This window comes from Adiantum capillus-veneris, chromosome 3 (assembly GCF_014529385.1).
Source record: "Adiantum capillus-veneris isolate H3 chromosome 3, ASM1452938v2, whole genome shotgun sequence".
Lineage (NCBI taxonomy): Eukaryota > Viridiplantae > Streptophyta > Polypodiopsida > Polypodiales > Pteridaceae > Adiantum > Adiantum capillus-veneris.
The window spans coordinates 168,036,917-168,055,349 of NC_140933.1; the positions used below are offsets into that span (position 1 = coordinate 168,036,917).

An 18,433-nucleotide genomic window follows, 5' to 3' on the forward strand; every position below is an offset into this window, starting at 1 on the left:
ATTCTTAGGCGTTGTGTCCATGAGGATGAATATTTGTACATTTTGCAAGAAGCACACATGGACGTAGCTGGTGGTCACTTTTTAAGCAAATTGACTACTAGAAAGGTATTATAATCAAGCTATTGGTGGCCCACTTTATTTAAGGATGCATCACTCTTTACAAAAGGATGTGATGAATGCCAACGTTATGCAAAACCACAAAGAAAAGATAAGATGCCTCCACATCTTATTAAGGTGACCCAACCATTTGAAAAGTGGGGCTTAGACTTTGTAGGTCCAACTAGTCCGGCAACCCATAATACTCAATCCTGATATATCATCACGGCCACTTACTATGTGAAAAAAATGGGATGAAGCTAAAGCTACATGCAAGGTCGTTGCAAGGGCAACAACTAAGTTTCTCTTTGAAAACAACATTACACGATTCGGATGTCCCTTTGAGATTGGAGTGACAATGGCACCCATTTTATAAATGAAGTGATAAAAGAAATCACATAAGATTTCATGACATCCCACCATAAGTCTACACATTATCATCCACAAGAGAAAATGGTCAAGCCAAGAGTACCAACAAGACTCTAATTTCTATCTTGACTAAGACAGTAGAGGCTCATCGTATAGATTGGGACTTAAAGCTTACATCAAATTATGGGCTGATTGTACTACTTATAAAGTGGCTATTGATTCCACGCTGTTTAAAATGGGGTATGGTCAAGAAGCAGTAATGCCATGGGAATTCGTCATTCCTAGTCTTCGAGTAGCTTCTGAAGAAGGTTGGGATGGTAACCCATTAGTTGAGCAGTTATATATCCTTAAAAGGCTAGAGGAAGAAAGGCAGTTGGCTATGCGAAATGCCCTTTTAGAGAAAGACAGGAGAAAGAAGTGGTTTGATCGCCATTTAAAGAACAAGCACATCAAAATTGGTGATAAAGTTCTTAAGTATGGAGTGCGTAATGAAAAGAGAAAATTGAAATACACTGACAGAGAACCATATAGAGTATGCAAAATTACCCCACAAGGTACCCTTCGTGTGAAGACTCTAGACGGAGTTGAAACCATTGGAGTCCTCAATGGGAGTAAATTCAAAATATATTATGATCCCCTAAGCCAAGAGGAATTATGTGCCATCCATCAAAAGGAAGCAGCAAAATAACAAGTTGAGTCAAAAAGATACAAGCTAGGATTGAAGCTCGAGAGCAACCACAACATATTAGATGCCAATGAGAAACTAATCTTGGAGTTACACATTCATTCCAAGTTGAAGCAGATGACAAGTTTGTAGACTCTGAACCGCCTCTATGGTACCCAATTGAGTTGAATAGATCCTATGGGAAAGTACTATATAATGCATTATTGGACACAGAAGCTCAACATAATTTGCTATCCTATGGAATGTGGTGTTAGCTAGGAAAACCACCCTTATCCACAAGTACCATCCAAGTCAAGGGTTTCAATAAGAAGAGAAGAAGACCATTGTTTTTGGAATCCTACACACTCTTGTCATTTATGACAACGAGACCGTGGTTTAATGCTTTTTGGTCATGCATGTTGTCACTATGGGGGTACCATAAACCTAGGGTGCAAGTAGATGTCTGCAACTAAATGTAATATCAATTGGGGGGCTGAGAGTATCACGACACAACAATCAACACTTTTTTTGGATAAAATCCTCACCTATTACCAACTAGAATAATTGGTTTAAAAGGATAATGACATCTTTTAATAAGGTAGGATCTATCCAAGGAAGGGGGGAATACAACTTATCGTGTATCGTCTTGTAAACTCCCACTCATCCTTCCTTCCCTGACCTTTTAACCTCCCAATATTAGAGAATATATATATACATATATATCCTTAGACTAGCCAAAAAGTAATTAAAAGAAGAAGGCAAAGAAGCAAAAGAGCACGAGCCATATATAGAGAGAACGAGACATCAAAAATCCGCAAAACTCACAATGTCATATCATGTACACCGACACCCTAGAATTACTCGAACCTAATCAAAATATATGTATGTTCATAGATATGGATAGTTCATTAGAGTCATCCACTTCTACACTTACTGAGAGGTACCCTCTTTACTTTTCTCAAGTGTTTAATGTGATCTATCGTGTTCTTACCTCTGAATGGGATCTGGTACATAAAGTATCGCGTGAGGAAAATTTTGAGGAATTAGAATGGCTGATACGTCTATTGACCACTAGTGATCCCTACTCAGTAAAGAACGTCTCCCCGATTGCACAAGCTTATCCTTTTTTCTTAGTGAACCTATGTGCATGGGATGATGAGGAAGATTTATCTGATTTCACGGATGAGACCCATGATCTCACTGAGGATGACTTTATTTATCTTGCGGACAATGAGGATAGAGGCTTAGCCTTAGGGCTATCATCCAACCTATACAATATCTTCTTTCCTTGATCTTGTCGTGTGGAGCAGATAGATATTTTGTTTTAGTGTTGTTCAATAAATGTTTAATGCCTTCTCCCATTGATGAGCCTCTTGGAGGTATATGGTGTTGTTTGCTAATGTGTACACGAAGACATTACAATAGCTCAACATTTTAGCATTGGGTGGTCCTTGGCATGTTCACATCAAAACGCATCAAAGATCTGTGGCCAACAAAAAACAACTATTTTGTATCCTTTATTGTTACTTTCTTGTTTTTATAGCATTCAAATGTTTGTTTGTTCCAAGAGTGATCGGTAATAACGGCTCTAACATACTTGCTTAAGTATTCTACCTTAAAATTCCATATAATTTTATCTCATAGTTCTTGTCTAGGTTTGTTAATAAAGAGTTTCAGTTGAGCTAATTTGACTTAGGTATGGCGTTAGAGATATTCTCTTAATACTTGAGGAGATGCCTTCCTAATTCTCAGTGGTTACTTTAGGCTCTTGATCCGATATTATGAAGCATTGTGTGCAATGTGTTAGTGCTTTCTAGTGGGCTTAATCCCTCTTGACCTCTAGCTTAAGTGTTATAAAGGAAGTTTGACTATTGTGATGGGTAACAATGTCAAAATGACCCCCAAAGATACACAATTACAAATTTAAAAAAAGGCAATGCCACTAAAAAAGAAAAAAGAGCCCAAAAAGTCAATTAAGGCTCTATGTGGCAACAAAGTCTATAGCACAAACACTTTAAGGGTTGAACCAACGGGAATCAATTTAGGCGACGATTTCATGCGTGATTTCCTTTCTCATACCTTAACTTGAGGGTCTTTTAGGTATAGCCTCTAGTCAACTCTGGGACATGAAACACTCTGCTCTTGTGATTAAATAGCTTAATTGATTGAGGAGAATTTGAAAAATTGACTATGGGATTAACAATTGACCTTTATTGCTAGAGTCCTTGATTCATTGACCTCTACAAGTGCTAGTGAGTTTAATTATAATGTGTTTTAATGTATAATGCTTAACATGTGCATATAATTTTTAATTTAACATATTCTACAAGAATGCAGTCATTGTGTTATTCTCTTGAGGATTTTGCAGGGATCGAGTGCAGCTGAGGAGTCGCGATGTTACAGAAAACATGGTCATGTCTTTCAACCTAGACATCTTGATTGTGAGCATGTCCATGGGCCACTACTCTCATCAAGATGCTCACTACTATTTGACCATCCTTGGTACCTACTCAAGTTGCCACACTCATAGCTTCCGAGGATGAAATCTAGATCTAGAAGGGGAGCATGTTACCCATGATACCATTATTGTTTTTTTCATATTTTTAGTCATGGACTGGCCTTGTCGGTCCCGTAGGTTATGGTCAAGGTTTGGTGATTGCCGATGAGAGGTGCACGAAAACTGTGCACCAAATTTATTTAGTGTTGATTGGCCCATGATTGGCCGAATGTGGGTGCCCATATGTGAAAGGGACGGACCCATAGATAAGGATTGTAAACCTAGTTTTTTCTCATTTTGAAAGTGCTAAGATTTGCTCTTGCCTAATCCTCTTGGGCTGTCTGTCTGTGAACGTGAGAGAGAGGACGTAGGCGATGAAGCAGTGGCATGGTTGCAGCAAGGAGGATGAGCAGCAGCAACAACGGCTTCTTGCTCTCGATCGCGCATGATTCCATCAACGATAGCAACAACGGAGGAGGTGAGTGACACACCATTTGTAGTCATAGAGCTTGTCTGTGTACACAGGTTGTGTGCTTGCAGCCCCTATGGCTCGCATACCGAAGTTGACAACACCTTTTGCAATCTCTAGCAAACCCCTATGCATTTGATAATACTACTCTCTAAGCAATACATTACATGCACTATATTGCAACTATCTCACTTAAATCAAACTTTGTCCCATTTTAGGAACATAATGCACATGATGAAGCATGTAAATGCACCACTAGGTAATGACAAGCATACATCTCTTACACCAACAATGTCACATGTTGAACCATCAACAAGATGCACACAACCAAATCTCTCTCTAGAAAAACTCGTGAATCACTCATGGCATGGAGCGACGTGAAAAATAGCATCATCATCATCTAGCAACCAAATTGGAGAAAGTGTGCACATAAAGCAGATAGCAAGAAACCAGAGGCAAAGGTGACATCACCATCATTGACATACTCAGTCATTGCATGTGCTCACTAACTACAATCACTAACATATCTGCATCACACATGCATCTCTTGTGTCGCCTCATATTCTTGAAGCAATGCCATCCAATGTGTCGTGTACAATGCCAACCTCACATAAGCTAACAAGAATGAGACTGCTATCTCTCAAGAGTCAACCCTATTGAATCCATACATATATGAAAGCATATGGCATCAAACCATGGAGAGAAAATGGGGGAAAAATCAGATAGAGTTTTCCCCAATAACTGAGCAAAATCTTAACCAAAGACTGGCATAAACAATGCACATAAACAATAAATTTGTCCTAATAATTAATATATAATTCTCCTAAATGATTTTCTCATGTTAAACTGATCATTTAATATGGGGAAGTACTAGGGGAGAAAAGCTAGAATATTGGTTAGGTTGGCAGACCGATCACAGTAGGCATGGGATCCAAAGGGGGACCACCTGCAAAAGAGCAATGTGCATCGATGGGGTTCAAAGACCCTAAGGTTCAGCCCATTAAGACTTCCAAAATGCTAAGGTTCCAAAACTAAATGAAAATCTTCAACGGTCAAACCTAGGGAAAATTGGATGCTTGTGTGGGAAGACTCAAAAGTCTTCCCACATCCCTATCCAGGAGGGGGCGAGCCATATTTGTAGGGGATGAGAGAGAAACACACACACACACCCACTCTTTCAAGCTCCCTTTACACAAAGGGCATAGTGGACACATGTCAGCTTCCTAGCCCAGTTGGCCCTAAGGTGCATTCAAATCCTATTGGATGGCCATAGAGGTGGACCAATGAGAATTATGCTAGAGTAAATTTAATTTAATTAATTTAAAAACACTTGATAAAAGAACCAATAGAAATTAAGCTCTCTAGAAGACTAATGGATAGTCTCCCAAGGGGTCCAATGAGCATTCAACAGCGCAATGGCTTGCCTGATTCCTATTGGCCAGAAGACTAAGAGGTTCAATGAGATTTTAATTGCGTTATTTAAATACCTAAAGCTCTCACAAAAGGGGAAAGGGGGACACATGTCACAAGGCTATCACTTATGCTTCTTAATTGTCATTGGCTAAGATTTGCATGGGCCAATAGAATGCCAGCATGAGCAAATAGCAAGAGAGAGTCGACCAAGAGAGAGAGGGGGCTGATTTTTGCAAGGCATTATCACACACACACTCACACAAGCTCGTGTGTGAAGTAAACAAGACTATCTCCTTCTCGAGCTTTAATGGAAAGCTCATCATCTACTCCAAGCTTGTCAGAAGGGAGGCCTACACCAACAACTCTTGGCTTTGTGATGCAAATCCAACCAAGAGCCAAGCTCCAATGGATGCTCGTCTCCTCTATCATGATAATTACTAAGCTATGCTAAGCTATTAAGAGTGATTATGAGGAGACATACTTCTACTTGTAAGAATAATCCTTTCTTCCTCTCGATCTACTCTCATACCCCGCTAGCTCTCACCATCTTCGAAGTTGTGTGAGGTCTTGGGTTTGAGACCGTGAGGGAATTGATGTTGTGTTTTCAAGTGTAATCTTGGTGCTTGAAGCTTCCATCTTCATTACACCAGCAAGTTATTGAAGAAACACAAAGTATTGTATTGTAAAATGTCTCCCTTGATGGGGGAAACCTATAATACAAAGTCTTTTGGAGGGGGGACCGGCTCCATTTAAATCCGGCCCTTAACTGTTGTCAATAGCTTAATTTCTCTCTCTTTTTGAAGTATTGTTCATGCCTATCTAACTAGGTGTTATGATTTTGTTGCTCTTTACTCCATCCAAGCACTCTTGCTATGCTCATTAGGAATCTATTCTTAATGAAATGCTCACTATGTCTATGTTATTTTCCGCTATACACAAGTTACTAGATCATTAAAAGTTACAATGGTATCAGAGCATTTGGTTTCTGTTTTCTTGCTCAAGAAGAGAGGTCCTCAAGCTAACTATGAATGGTTGGTATTATTAATTGCAATTGAGTAAGTAGAATAGGGATCTTTCATCCTTGCAGTGCGCCTGCTTCGTGTTGATAACGGGGCATCACCATTGAGAGCTAAGGTCTTAATAGTGGAGTCCTACGGGGCTTTCCTACGGCTTAACCACTATTGAGCTATTAGAAGCTTGATAGGAGTCGGTACTGTTTTGGTGGTGAAAGACCCTCTCTTCTATTCCTTGCAATTAATAATATCCGAGCCATGGGAAGAGCTTGAGTGCTTTCCTAAAGGGGTTAAGAGGAGTAGCAACTAGGGCTTGAAGTGCCAAAGTACACTTAAAAATTTTACACCTAAAAATTGTTAGAATGGTTGACAATAGTAAAGAGAGTGTAATTAATGTTGATAGCTTTGATTTTGCTAATGAACAGGCTACTAATGATGCCCCTATGCTTGTTAATTACCTTGTTACTAGGCTTCAACAAGCCATGGGCAATCCCTCCCTCCAAAGTGAAGTGCAACGGCAGCTACGTGCTCATGGGATTATCCAAACTCCCCACCAAGAAGAGAGACTACCGAGGAAGCCTCCTTGTGAGATACATGCTTTCAAATGCATAATAGGCCCTCTTCCACTGATGGGCATTAAAGGATATCGATAGTGGAGGATCTATGCTTCCTAGAAAATAATCACCATTGTTATTAATGTGAGTATATATAGACTATGAAATCGATGGTTTGCTTAGGAAAAAATGTTTTGAAATCTTGCCACAAGCTCATTTTGAGTTTGTGGTGGTAAGAAAGATAGAGGGAGATGGATCTCATGACTATAGATATGTGGGTAACCTTAGCCTCCCCCCCCCCCCCCCCCCCCCCCCCCCCCCCCCCCACCCACCCACCCACCTTATTTCTCCACACTCTCTTGCTGACATCTTTCACCCGGAAGTACATAAATGGGCGCGCATGTGTGCACGCATGCGCGCGCACATACACACACACACACACACAAGTATATCCACAAGCACATATAATTTTACACACACAACTATCATACACAATAGCATAAGCAATTTGTATGCGGGATCACATTCTTGTTGCTCTTAAGTAAACCTTTGGAAGCTTTGGTTTAAAACCAATATATGCATATCATCATAGGTAAAGATGGAACCAAGTTAAGTGGTGCTGCATGAGTGATATACCCCCATCTCTTGCATGGTGTGGACATCCTCTCTTTGTACCCTCATCACCCCACTCTCCCCTAAGAGAAGAAATCGTCATCTCAATTGAAGCTTGCAAAACCATGGACCCAGCACTCTTATGCTACCTAAAAGCATGTGCATGGAATCCTCTGCATCTAAGGCTAGAAGTTATCCTCCTTTGTCCTTACATTTCGAGCAAAAACTCCCCAGTTATGGCCAATCAGGTCCACGAATACCCACTATGGTGACATCTATAACACGTGCACTATTTCTATGACACCTGCAGTCCATACATTAAGGACTTATTATAGTTTTTTGATTATGATGGATGCAGGTAACGAGAACAATGCTTGCATAGAAGGGCTATTGATTAAATTAGAAGGGGTTTAAACCCACACTTCCATGTGGAAGATATTGTACCACAAGGCCTTTATAATTTGAACATGGCCATTTCTTGCATCCCTATTTTTAGTCTTATTGATGTGGTTATTTTTGTTTATTGGCTACACACACACACACACACACACACACATACACACTAATAGTTCTTGTGGTGTTGAAATCACCATCGATGACCCTTTGAGCATATTACATTAGTAAGTCTTCATGACATGCAAGAGATTGTACAATCTTGGGATGCAACATTACACACCTTAGCGTATGGAGATAAGCTTATGGATGTCCCTAGTCTTATACTCGGGGGGGGGGGGGGGGGGGGGGGGGGGTCACTATAATAAAAAAAGCCTATCACGTGGGTTCAACATTAGGGATTTCTTTTTTATCACAGTTTCACATATGAAGGGTTTCAAAAAAATGGTATTGGAAAAAAATTTACAAATCGAATAAAAAATGGTCCCTTTTATCGGTGCAAAATTTATGGCTAAGGGGTTTTTAAAATAGTCCTTGAATGCACACAATATATACATATGACATATAGTGAAACAACCCAAACACCCCCCCCCCCCCCCCCCCCCCCCCCCCCCCCCCTCCCAAGGTCTTATACAAGGATTGCTCTTATTTATCAAGGACCCCACATTTCATAATATTATCATCCAACATGAACATTGTGAGCTCATGTTATTAGTTGTACTTGATATCCCTGCATGGCTAAGATTGTATGTTGTAGCCAAGGAAAACCCAATTACTGCCAATGCTAGACTACATGACTTAATGGCTAATATTAAGACCATTCTTGATGAAGACACTAAGGAGCAGAAGGAATGGCGGGACCATTCGCCAACTGTTATGCACCAATTTATGGAACTTCATGGAAGGAAGCTAAGAAATTTGATGAGGCAAAGGTGAAGAAGTACGATGCAAGGAGCCTCGGAGTACCCCTTGTCCCCCCTATGAACCCTACCAGTAGCCTAATTCTAGAAGAGCTTGATGCGGACGAAGGAAACACCATAAAGCAAGAATTCTCTATCAGTAGGGCTACTATGTACAAGATCACTCCATCAAAAGACACCTAGACAAACCCCTTCATACCTGACTGGATGCTAGAGGTCACGCTTCAAGATACACATCAAAAGGTATGGGATTTTGACAAATTTTCCTTATTGGCACCACCTATCCCTAAAGGTTTTTTGCTTACTTTTTAAATGACAAAGACCAAGCAACAACAAAGATTGGGTTAAACCAAATCTTAATGATCAAATCATCTAACATTTTGGAATTTTTTTTAATGGGATGCCCTTTTAGTCTGTCCATGTTTGAGACACAAAGGTGCTCATAGGGCTTAGTATATGTGCTTGGGGTTAAAGGTGCAATTTCTCTTATTGATCAAGATCAATATTTTACTAACCAACTATGGAATATTCATAGGACTTTCATCATGTGGATGCGACTTTATGGTTGAAAATCCTGCAAGGATGGGAATGCCTTATGGTTCGACCATGCATTATGGCTCATGATACATAAATTTCTAGCCTTTTTCCCTACTGATCACTCCTTGAAGAAATCAACTCTTAAATTTTGAAATGGGTTTCTTTAGAAAGACAAGAGGCTATTAAAGCCCTCCTAATCCATGTTACGTATAAAGGAAGACTACTAAAAGAGTATGTCAAGCATGCAACTCTCTTTCACCAACCACCACCAAACTCACCAGCAGGTGGTGACCTATAACTTTTCTTGGAAAAAGTTGTACTACCTACATGGCAGGAAAGAAGAGGAGGAAAAAGAGCTAGAATGAACACGCCCACCCAAGGAAGAGGAGGGAAACCCAAAACTCAGAACCTAAGGTAGCTGACCCAACCCCCAACCCCTTCATGGACTTCTATTGCTTCTCCAATAGAGTCATTTGGCAGTTATTCTATGGTTAATAATATTTTTTGTACCCCCAACAGAATCCCCACATGAATCTCCACCATACCACTCCTTCAAATCTACCTACTATTGGTTACACCCCAGGATGTGCCTAGTCGACTAAAAATCTTTTGTATTTCTAACTGCAAGAACTCATTGTCAAAGATGAAGTTTTGAGAAGGATGTTGGCCCAACGCTCGCCTATGGCTACCCCCCTCATATCAGATACGATACCTTAATGCTTTTTGGAAAATCAGCTCTATAAGGAGATCCATTAGTTATGTCTATGGAGTGGGAGGCAAGTATGCATGTAATCTTGATCGTTTATGTTTTGGGTGGACTTTTCTAGAGAAAATGAAGGACAAAGTATGCAATGCCAAATTGGTCTTTTGTTTTGATTCACAGTATGTGTCCCTATGTAGACCAAGGATAATGGGCTTTTATGAAGAAATCCAACATATACTTGCATATGAGGTGATTTCCATAAGTTACCCTATGGATCAAGTCAAAAATCTTTTCTACCTTTGTTATATAAATATGCCCACACACAAGAACGTTCAAAACTTAGATCAAGATGTGGACAATGTGAAAAAGACCTTTTTTTGTTACTTGTTTGGATAAAGCCCATAATAATTCTGTTTTGGTATGCAAGGCTTAGATGTTAGTACAAGCCAAACAAAGGTTAGAAGAACTAGATTTTGTCCCACATGAGGAATCCCAAGTAAGGGCCCTAGAAAGAATATACTACATATGTGAGCAATTTTACATTGTAAGCACATGGCGACTCCTCTACCTAATGGCCAATTATGAAGCTCACCAAAGGCCTTTAATTGGATAACTAATGTTACTAGCACACTAAGAACATGCATTCCTCTTATCAAGAAGAAGGCTTTTTTTTTTGAACCAAAAAGCTTTGCTATGTCATAGCATTATAGTCCAATCCTAGTGGATTGTGGACTCCCTCTATGATGTTGTCATAAACGCTCCTAAGAAAGCCTCCTCTGTATTTTTAACAGATATAAACAAATGCCATGAAAACATTTCCCATGAAGAAATCATAGGGCTAAAAACCAAAATAGCCCAGCTAATCTTGTATGCCTATGACCATTCACATAAGAAGCACATTTCCTTTGAGAGATTCCCAACTACTTGTGTAATTGGTAATTGGTATGATCCAGAATATAAGAATTGTATCTCCACTACTAAAGAACAAGCTATTTTCATTCAATTCGTGGCTTGTGGACAACATGATTGTTCAATGTAATGGAAATACCTATTAACAAGCTAATGGCATACCAATGGGGTTGGCTTGGTCACCAATATGGTGCAATTTATATTTACACTCATGGGAATCTCAGCTAGATTGCAAGATCCATTTACTAGGCATAAGCTAGCACTACTACAGACTGCCTTCAGGTATTTTGATGATATACTTTGGGTCAACAATGACCACTCTTTCTTCCTTAAGCATTTCCCGATTTATCCCCCTTGTTTAGCAATTGACCTTAATGCGACATCTTTTAAGGATGGAGTAAGGAACAAAACTACATTCCTCAACATGCAACTTGAAGTCAAAGATGGTAGAATCAAGAGAAGCAAGCTTGACAAAGACAAAATTGTTTCAACTCGGATATTCAAGTACATTCACAAAGGCAGCAATCGACCATCAGGTATGGGCTCATAAAGTGACACTGTCAAAGATAAAACGTATCCTCTTTTCCAACTCTTCATATCAAAATGCAGCCCAAGACATCAAAAAGGATGTATAGACTTTTATAGCAATGGCTTTAAAAGACTCAGACTTTGGAGGCTGGTGAAAGGATTTCTACTTAATTACGAAACAGAGGTTCATAACATTCCAGCTCTATCACACATGCTCAATGGTGGGCACTAGGTAGTACAAGTGGTTTACAACAATTTGGCCTAAAAGTTAACACTTTACTGTAAAGTGGGTTGACACAAAGCGGGTTGACACAAAGCAATACACGTTTCATGGCTAAATTTGAAAAGGCTAGTTGACATGTTGCTAGATGCGGGTCCGGTTGTGGTATACATTTTGAATTTTGGGACTCAATAAGAGGGATTAAGGGTGGATTACAAAGGATTCAATATGGAGACATTTGATGGGTAATGGTTTAAGCTTAACATGGAGGGTTGTGTTGCAACAATGCGTAAAGGAGAGTCAAACTTTCTTGAGGTGGACATGGAGAAAACATGGAGCGATCTTTGAGACACATTCGCCCTTCATGAGCACTGCAAACAACTATGTCCATTTTGTTGACTATAAGTAATGGTGAAAATTTACTACAAGTAATCTCATAATATAGCCAACATTCTTTGTAGGTGATTTCTGTCCTAATACTTCGAAGCTAAGATGGCGATTCGTCATTGAGATTGCCCCTTGAAGTGCACAAATCTATGAAGGCTACAATCTCTCGATTGTGGGTGTACCAGAGGAAAACATAGACATCGTGGAAGACACCCAAGAAAGGATGCTCGAAGTGGAAGCTTTCAATGAAGTCGTGTATTTCATCATGACAACAAACGCATAGGGCAACAATGTGAATGACCTCTTGGATGAAGGTGAGGATGCTTTTCTACGGAGTGAGCTCTTTTAGATACGAGGATTTACATTGAGTTGTACCACGAAGAGATGGAGGCTCTTCAAACCAATTCACAATATTTGAGCAAATTTGCTCCTAGTGCACCTAAACATGTTCTGGTGCAATAAAAACACATCTTGGTTGTTTTTTATGGTATTCAATTAGTTTTTAAGGTTCTTTCATTGATTAAGCTGATTGTAATATGAAATTTAACTGGTTGTTTAATTAAAGTTTTTTTATTGACCGTGCAAGTTTAGGGTCTCATACATGTTGCTTGTTTCTCTCTTGCACTTTTTCTTTCGTACACTCACTTGGGACACCTCGCTCACGACTAGACCTAGATGCTTCATATGACACCCTCTCAGCAAAGCACTGTGCATATTTGGAGTCTAGGCAAGCATCCTCGTTGCCATCCCTATCGTGGAATGTATCCTCGCAGCGCCCTGATTCTTCTGTGTCCATCGACATCAATGTGAACCATCACGGCCACAATGCTCTAAGAGCCGAGTCCCACTGTGTATGAGTGGTATTAAATAGATGTTGGTATAAAAAAGTCACACTCACTTTCCTTTGCTTTATCATGTTCTAGAGAACATCCTCCTTGAACTTCGTGATGCTCTTAATATTGGTTTTTTTTTTTTTTTGTGTACTTGCATCCTTCTTGCATGACTAACCAATGAAAATTCAACGTTTCTTTTCAAGCTCCTAAATTGAAGGAGTGAAATTCACACTACTTATTAAGGAAGGAAAAGTTTACCCAAAATTACCCGAAATACATAAGATAGTGTGCCATATATATAACTAGTACGGCCGGCCGCCGAACTCTCCCCCTCTCTCCCTCTTTCTTGCGTGCAAAGGGGCTTTTTTTCATCTTGGACTTTAGCCTTCAGGTCGCAGATTGCGACAAGTGTAAAGGACTCCCCCTTCTGCCACGTTATGTTAGTAGATTTTAAATTCACTAATATCCCTCATACATAGTGGGACGAACAGAAATGGAGGCGGATGTTGTAGAAATGGCGCGATGGAGTATCAAGGTTCAAATGTATCACCTTGCGCAATGCATGCCTTGCTGTGTTGAACGCAAAATTTCAAACATTTTACCAGGTCCTTTTTTACAAATTGCATTTTTTACCAGGTCCTTTCGGCATCAATGCCCTCGCCATCTTCTTCAGCACTTTTCACCTACAGCAAAATTCTCTGCTGAGCTGCGCTGCTGCGCAGCCCCTACATTTCACCATCATCAACTTCAGCAAGATATCCATCATCACACAGGCTGTGTTTGGTTCCCACTCGCCACTTTCTTCGTTGGTAAGCGCTAGCTGTGTCTGTCTTTCTTCTTTGCTTCTATAGGACATTAGACAAGCTGGTTGTTTGCCTCTTTAGTGCTCTGCAGTATCGATTTCATCCATCATACCGAAATGGATGAAGAAGGCGGAGCCAGGGACAGATCTGCTTTCAACTCGTGTAACTACAGCGACTCTGCTTACTGGAACAAACGCTACACCGATGACCCAAAGCCTTTTGAGTGGTACCAGTGCTATGCAGGAGTCTCTCCGCTCGTCAGGAGATTCATACCTTTGTCATCTCGGGTACTCGTGGTTGGTTGCGGCAACGCAGGTAGTTGCAGCTCTCAAAGTCTTACTCAACCTCTACGTCTTAACGTTTATCTTCTTTAAGCTTGACTTTATTTTGCACGAAATTTGAGAATGCAAGGAATGAGTCAGTGCCCGTTTGTTAGAGGTCTAAGCTTCGTGGCCCTAGGAACGGCACACCAGCATAGGCTTAGGTCGTCTCAAAAATGGTTATGCTGGGCATGTCATTCCTTTTCTCTTCTTTCCATGGGCACAACATGTCGCTCAAAGATGCATTATTTTGCAAGCCTTGATTTTATGAAGCCTGAATTGCATTATGTGTCCTTACATGGAAATTTGTCAACTTCATGAAGCATGCTATTATGAACTCTACACCTAAGCCATCTGAAGCTTCAGCCTGTTATTGCAATTTAAGGATTTGGAAATTTAAGTCAGGAAGTGTAATTAGTGTTGTGCAAGTGATGGAGTGCGCGCGCACAGAGAGAGAGAGAGAGAGAGAGAGAGAGAGAGAGAGAGAGAGAGAGAGAGAGAGAGAGAGAGAGAGAGAGAGAGAGAGAGAGAGAGTGGATGGAGCAATCTATGCAGCACTGCATTTGAGTAGTGAATAATGAAGAATGGTTATTTATAAGGTTAGTAAAGTGAGCGATTGGACATGGCATGTTTGGTAGGGCACATCCGCCCTTTACCAACAACCTCCCACATAAAAGCCAATGTTCCTTTAAGCAATCTATGGACATACATACAAGGTATCTAGAGCTTGGATCTCTACCCGATGCCCATAAGCACTTGAGTTTCCAAATTTTGGGAGGGTAGATCTTTGGTTAGTAGATCGGTAGTAGGGTTGTCATACGTGTGAACCTTGACAACCTCAATGTGCTTTGTCCTCAAGCACCTTATGAATGAAGTGATACCTCATATCAATGTGCGCTATCTTCCATGAAACACTAGATGTCGTGCTAGTTGGATAACACTCAAATGCAACAACATATGCAATTTCTGTTGTAAACAGAAATATATTCTTGCAAACAAGATCACAATGAAGCTACACTAACAATGAATGTAAAGACATAGCATGACGTAGACCTTCTGCTATCCACATTCCTTGCATAATTTGCATGCGTGTAGCCAACTACACCGTGTCTTTGCCTGCAAAGCAAATGCAAAACTCTTTCATACCATTCAAGCATATCCTCACACCTTTCATTGTCATCCAATGCTTCTTGCTAGGATTTTTCCATAAATATGCTAACGACTCCCAGCACAAATACAATGTTTGTACGAATCCAAATCAAGGCGCATGTCAAAGAACCACAAGTAGATGCATAAGGAATCTTAGCCATCTTAGCCCTTTCCTCATCATATCTGGGACAATCCTTGATTAAGTTCCGCGTAGGCAAAGGAGGAGAAATTTGCTTCCCCCCTCCATATTCAAACGCTTCGGTGCAAGGCAAGTAAAGAGCCTTCGTAGACTTGTCCAGCATAAGGCGTATGCAAAGCATATGGCTTGCTTCTTCCAAATCCTTCACGTGAAAAATTCTCATGTAACTTTGCCTTCGATGCATCTACCTCAAAACCATTCTTCCTAGCGATGAGCATATCATCGTTATAAAGGATCAGAATTAAAAGACTACCATTTGTAGCTTTCTTTGTGTGGGGCAATGATGAATTTTGCTTCTTTTGCAACTTGAGACTTCATAAAAGCATCAAACTTATGATATCGGTGCCTAAACGGTTTTTGCCTATGTCAAACCGTATAGGCTTCTCTTAAGAACACACATGAAATTCTCTTTCCCGTTCTCGTCACAAATCTAGCTATTGCATGTAAATGTCCGTATGAAGTGTTAAAGTTTAGGCACTCAAGTGAACTGCCCAATGTGATCCCATTATTTAGTTTGTCTTTTAGGTATTTATTTTACTTATTTGTCAAAGTCTTGGGTAGGGCAATTTACTAGGCTTGCTATATAAGCAACCCCTTGCCTCCATTGTATACACATTCAATTATTCATTGCGAAGGTTGATTGGTTCAGGAGACTCTCTCTCTCTCTCTCTCTCTCTCTCTCTCTCTCTCTCTCTCGTGCTCACTCCCCTTGGTCTCTACGCTTCCGCATCGTCGACTTTGACATGGTATCGGAGCGAGGTCGTGCTTGAAGTCCTTGGCGTGGAGGGCTGGTCGTCGACATTCCTCGCCCCCCCTTTTGCTCCCAAGCATTTTAAAACGTTGATGCGTGCAGCGGCGCCGAGACCCTTCTCCTGGGTGTTTTAGAACGTCGCTGCCTGTAGCCCCACCCTCCCCTTCCCTGCGTTTTGAAACGCACATTGCAGTGTAGCAGGTGTTAGGTGCCTCCCTTCCTTGGCTTCCAGCGTTTTGAAACGCCGCAATAGAACAGGCTCCCCCTTGGCGGCCCTGCGTTTTGAGACGCCATCGTGTCCAGGGTGCCTTGCGTTTTTTTCAGCAGCGTTCTAGAATCTAAAACGCTATTGGCCAGCAAGTTAAGGGGCAACAACTTGTGTCTAGCGGGTTGAAACCGGGCCAGTCCTTCGAGAGCATGGCTCCTTGTTTTGATGACCCTGATCCGTAGACAGGGGCATCAGGGAAGACACTTTTGGCGTGACTTGGGAGGCAAAGAGGCAGAGAAATTGGAGCTTAAGAGGGGGACAATGTGGGGATTTTATCGGCTTGGTTTGTGCGGCCAACTTTGGAGTGTGAGAAGGTTCCCGGAGTTCCAGATCTTGCAACTTCACCATGGCCCCGCCTTGCTCAAGGGCCGGCGACAAATTGAACGGGAATAATTGCGCTCATTGGAATTTGATTATGCGACGTTGGTTCTCACGGAAAGGGTTATGGGATGTTGTCGACGGCTTGGAGCCTCGTCCCACACGGGATTCCCATAACAGGTACACCCACCTTCAAGATGACAAATATCTCAAATCGTGTTGATTGAGATGCGGCTAATGCGAAGGCAATGTCGGCCATTGTGGAATCTCTTACAAAGGACCTTTCTCCAGCTATTCAAACCTTGAAGATTGCCAACGAAATGTGGTTCAAGCTCGTAGGTATTTTGATCGGGATTCTACAATGCGAGCAGTCACCCTTCTTGGACAGTTGTTTGCCATCCACTTTCCCCGAGGAAGGTCCATGCAATCATTTCTTATGAAGACTAAAGTTATTCATGATCAACTATCGGCTATGAAGAGTGCATTGACGAGTCCAGTTAGCTGCTTTGGTTCTCACGAAGTTGCCTCAAGAGTATGAAACAGTGGCTAGGACACTACGGCTACAAGTCACAAAGGAAAAGCTGGAATTTGATGATCTCAGCTCTTTTTTCATTGAGGAGGAAGCCTGTTGGTAACTCAAGGCAAAATTCAGATTTTTGAGCCTAAGTTAGGGGCCAATCTGGTGTCCGTCTACTCATACAGGTGCAATCTAGCAGCCTGTATCCCTCTCCCCTTTGTTGTGTCTTGAAAGTACAGGTAAAATAGACGACTAATAATGGGTGAAAGCTAAATCAAGGTTTGAAGTAAAGTTTACCGCCCTTTTTGGATTGAACAGGCCGGTTTCACTTTCCCGTAAGACGGGAGATTCTTGCAAAACAAACCACACAAAGCAATAATTCTCAATGCGTATCAACACCTTATACTTGTCGCTCCTTGCTCGGAAAAGCGACCTCTGTACTCAGTCGTCACATGAACACTTGCCGTTTCCGTCGCCAACCTCTGCTCCAGAAATCCTAGCGCTAGCACTTTCTGCTGCTCCCGGCTTGTTGGAAACTGGACGCTTGCTGCTCTTTTATAGGCTCCGGCACCCGGCGGGAATAGCAGCCGAAAAAGCAGAGCCCTGGCGCCCTAGAGAGAGGGGAGAGAGAGATCGTTGGTGTTGGCGTTTTTTAGAGAGAGTAGAGAGAGAGATCGTTGGTTTTGCCCATGCGTAGGTTTTTTACGTAAGTTTTTTGAGAGCCTTGCTTTATTTTAATAATAAAAGGGCTGGTCACTTAAAAGTGACCGGCCACTTTATAAAATAAAGTGTGAACCTGTTCAAACTTTAAAACCTCAGTCAGTTAGTGAAAACCATGCTACACGAACACATTCCAGGCGTCCCCGGGTGCAGGACACGACACAGATGCACTGCAGACACAGACTCCTCATGGGAAAACATCTGTCCTCCCGCGACTGTTCCTGCTTTTCGTAAAAAGCTTCATTGAACCCATCTTTATTCTTGTGCTTGC

At 41.2% G+C, this 18,433-nt stretch overlaps 1 protein-coding gene across 2 annotated transcripts in view; it reads left to right on the forward strand.

Annotated features, from left to right (window-relative positions):
- Positions 1 to 13,753: 13,753 nt before the first annotated feature.
- Positions 13,754 to 18,433, forward strand: part of LOC147462152 (uncharacterized) — a 72,337-nt gene continuing 67,657 nt past the window's right edge. For both annotated transcript variants that reach the window (XM_086509567.1, XM_086509568.1), the window contains exons 1-2: positions 13,754 to 13,926; positions 14,002 to 14,235. In XM_086509567.1, coding sequence (XP_086365693.1) covers positions 14,037 to 14,235 — 199 coding nt within the window. In that variant the 5' untranslated portion in view covers positions 13,754 to 13,926; positions 14,002 to 14,036. The remainder of the gene's footprint in view (positions 13,927 to 14,001; positions 14,236 to 18,433) is intronic.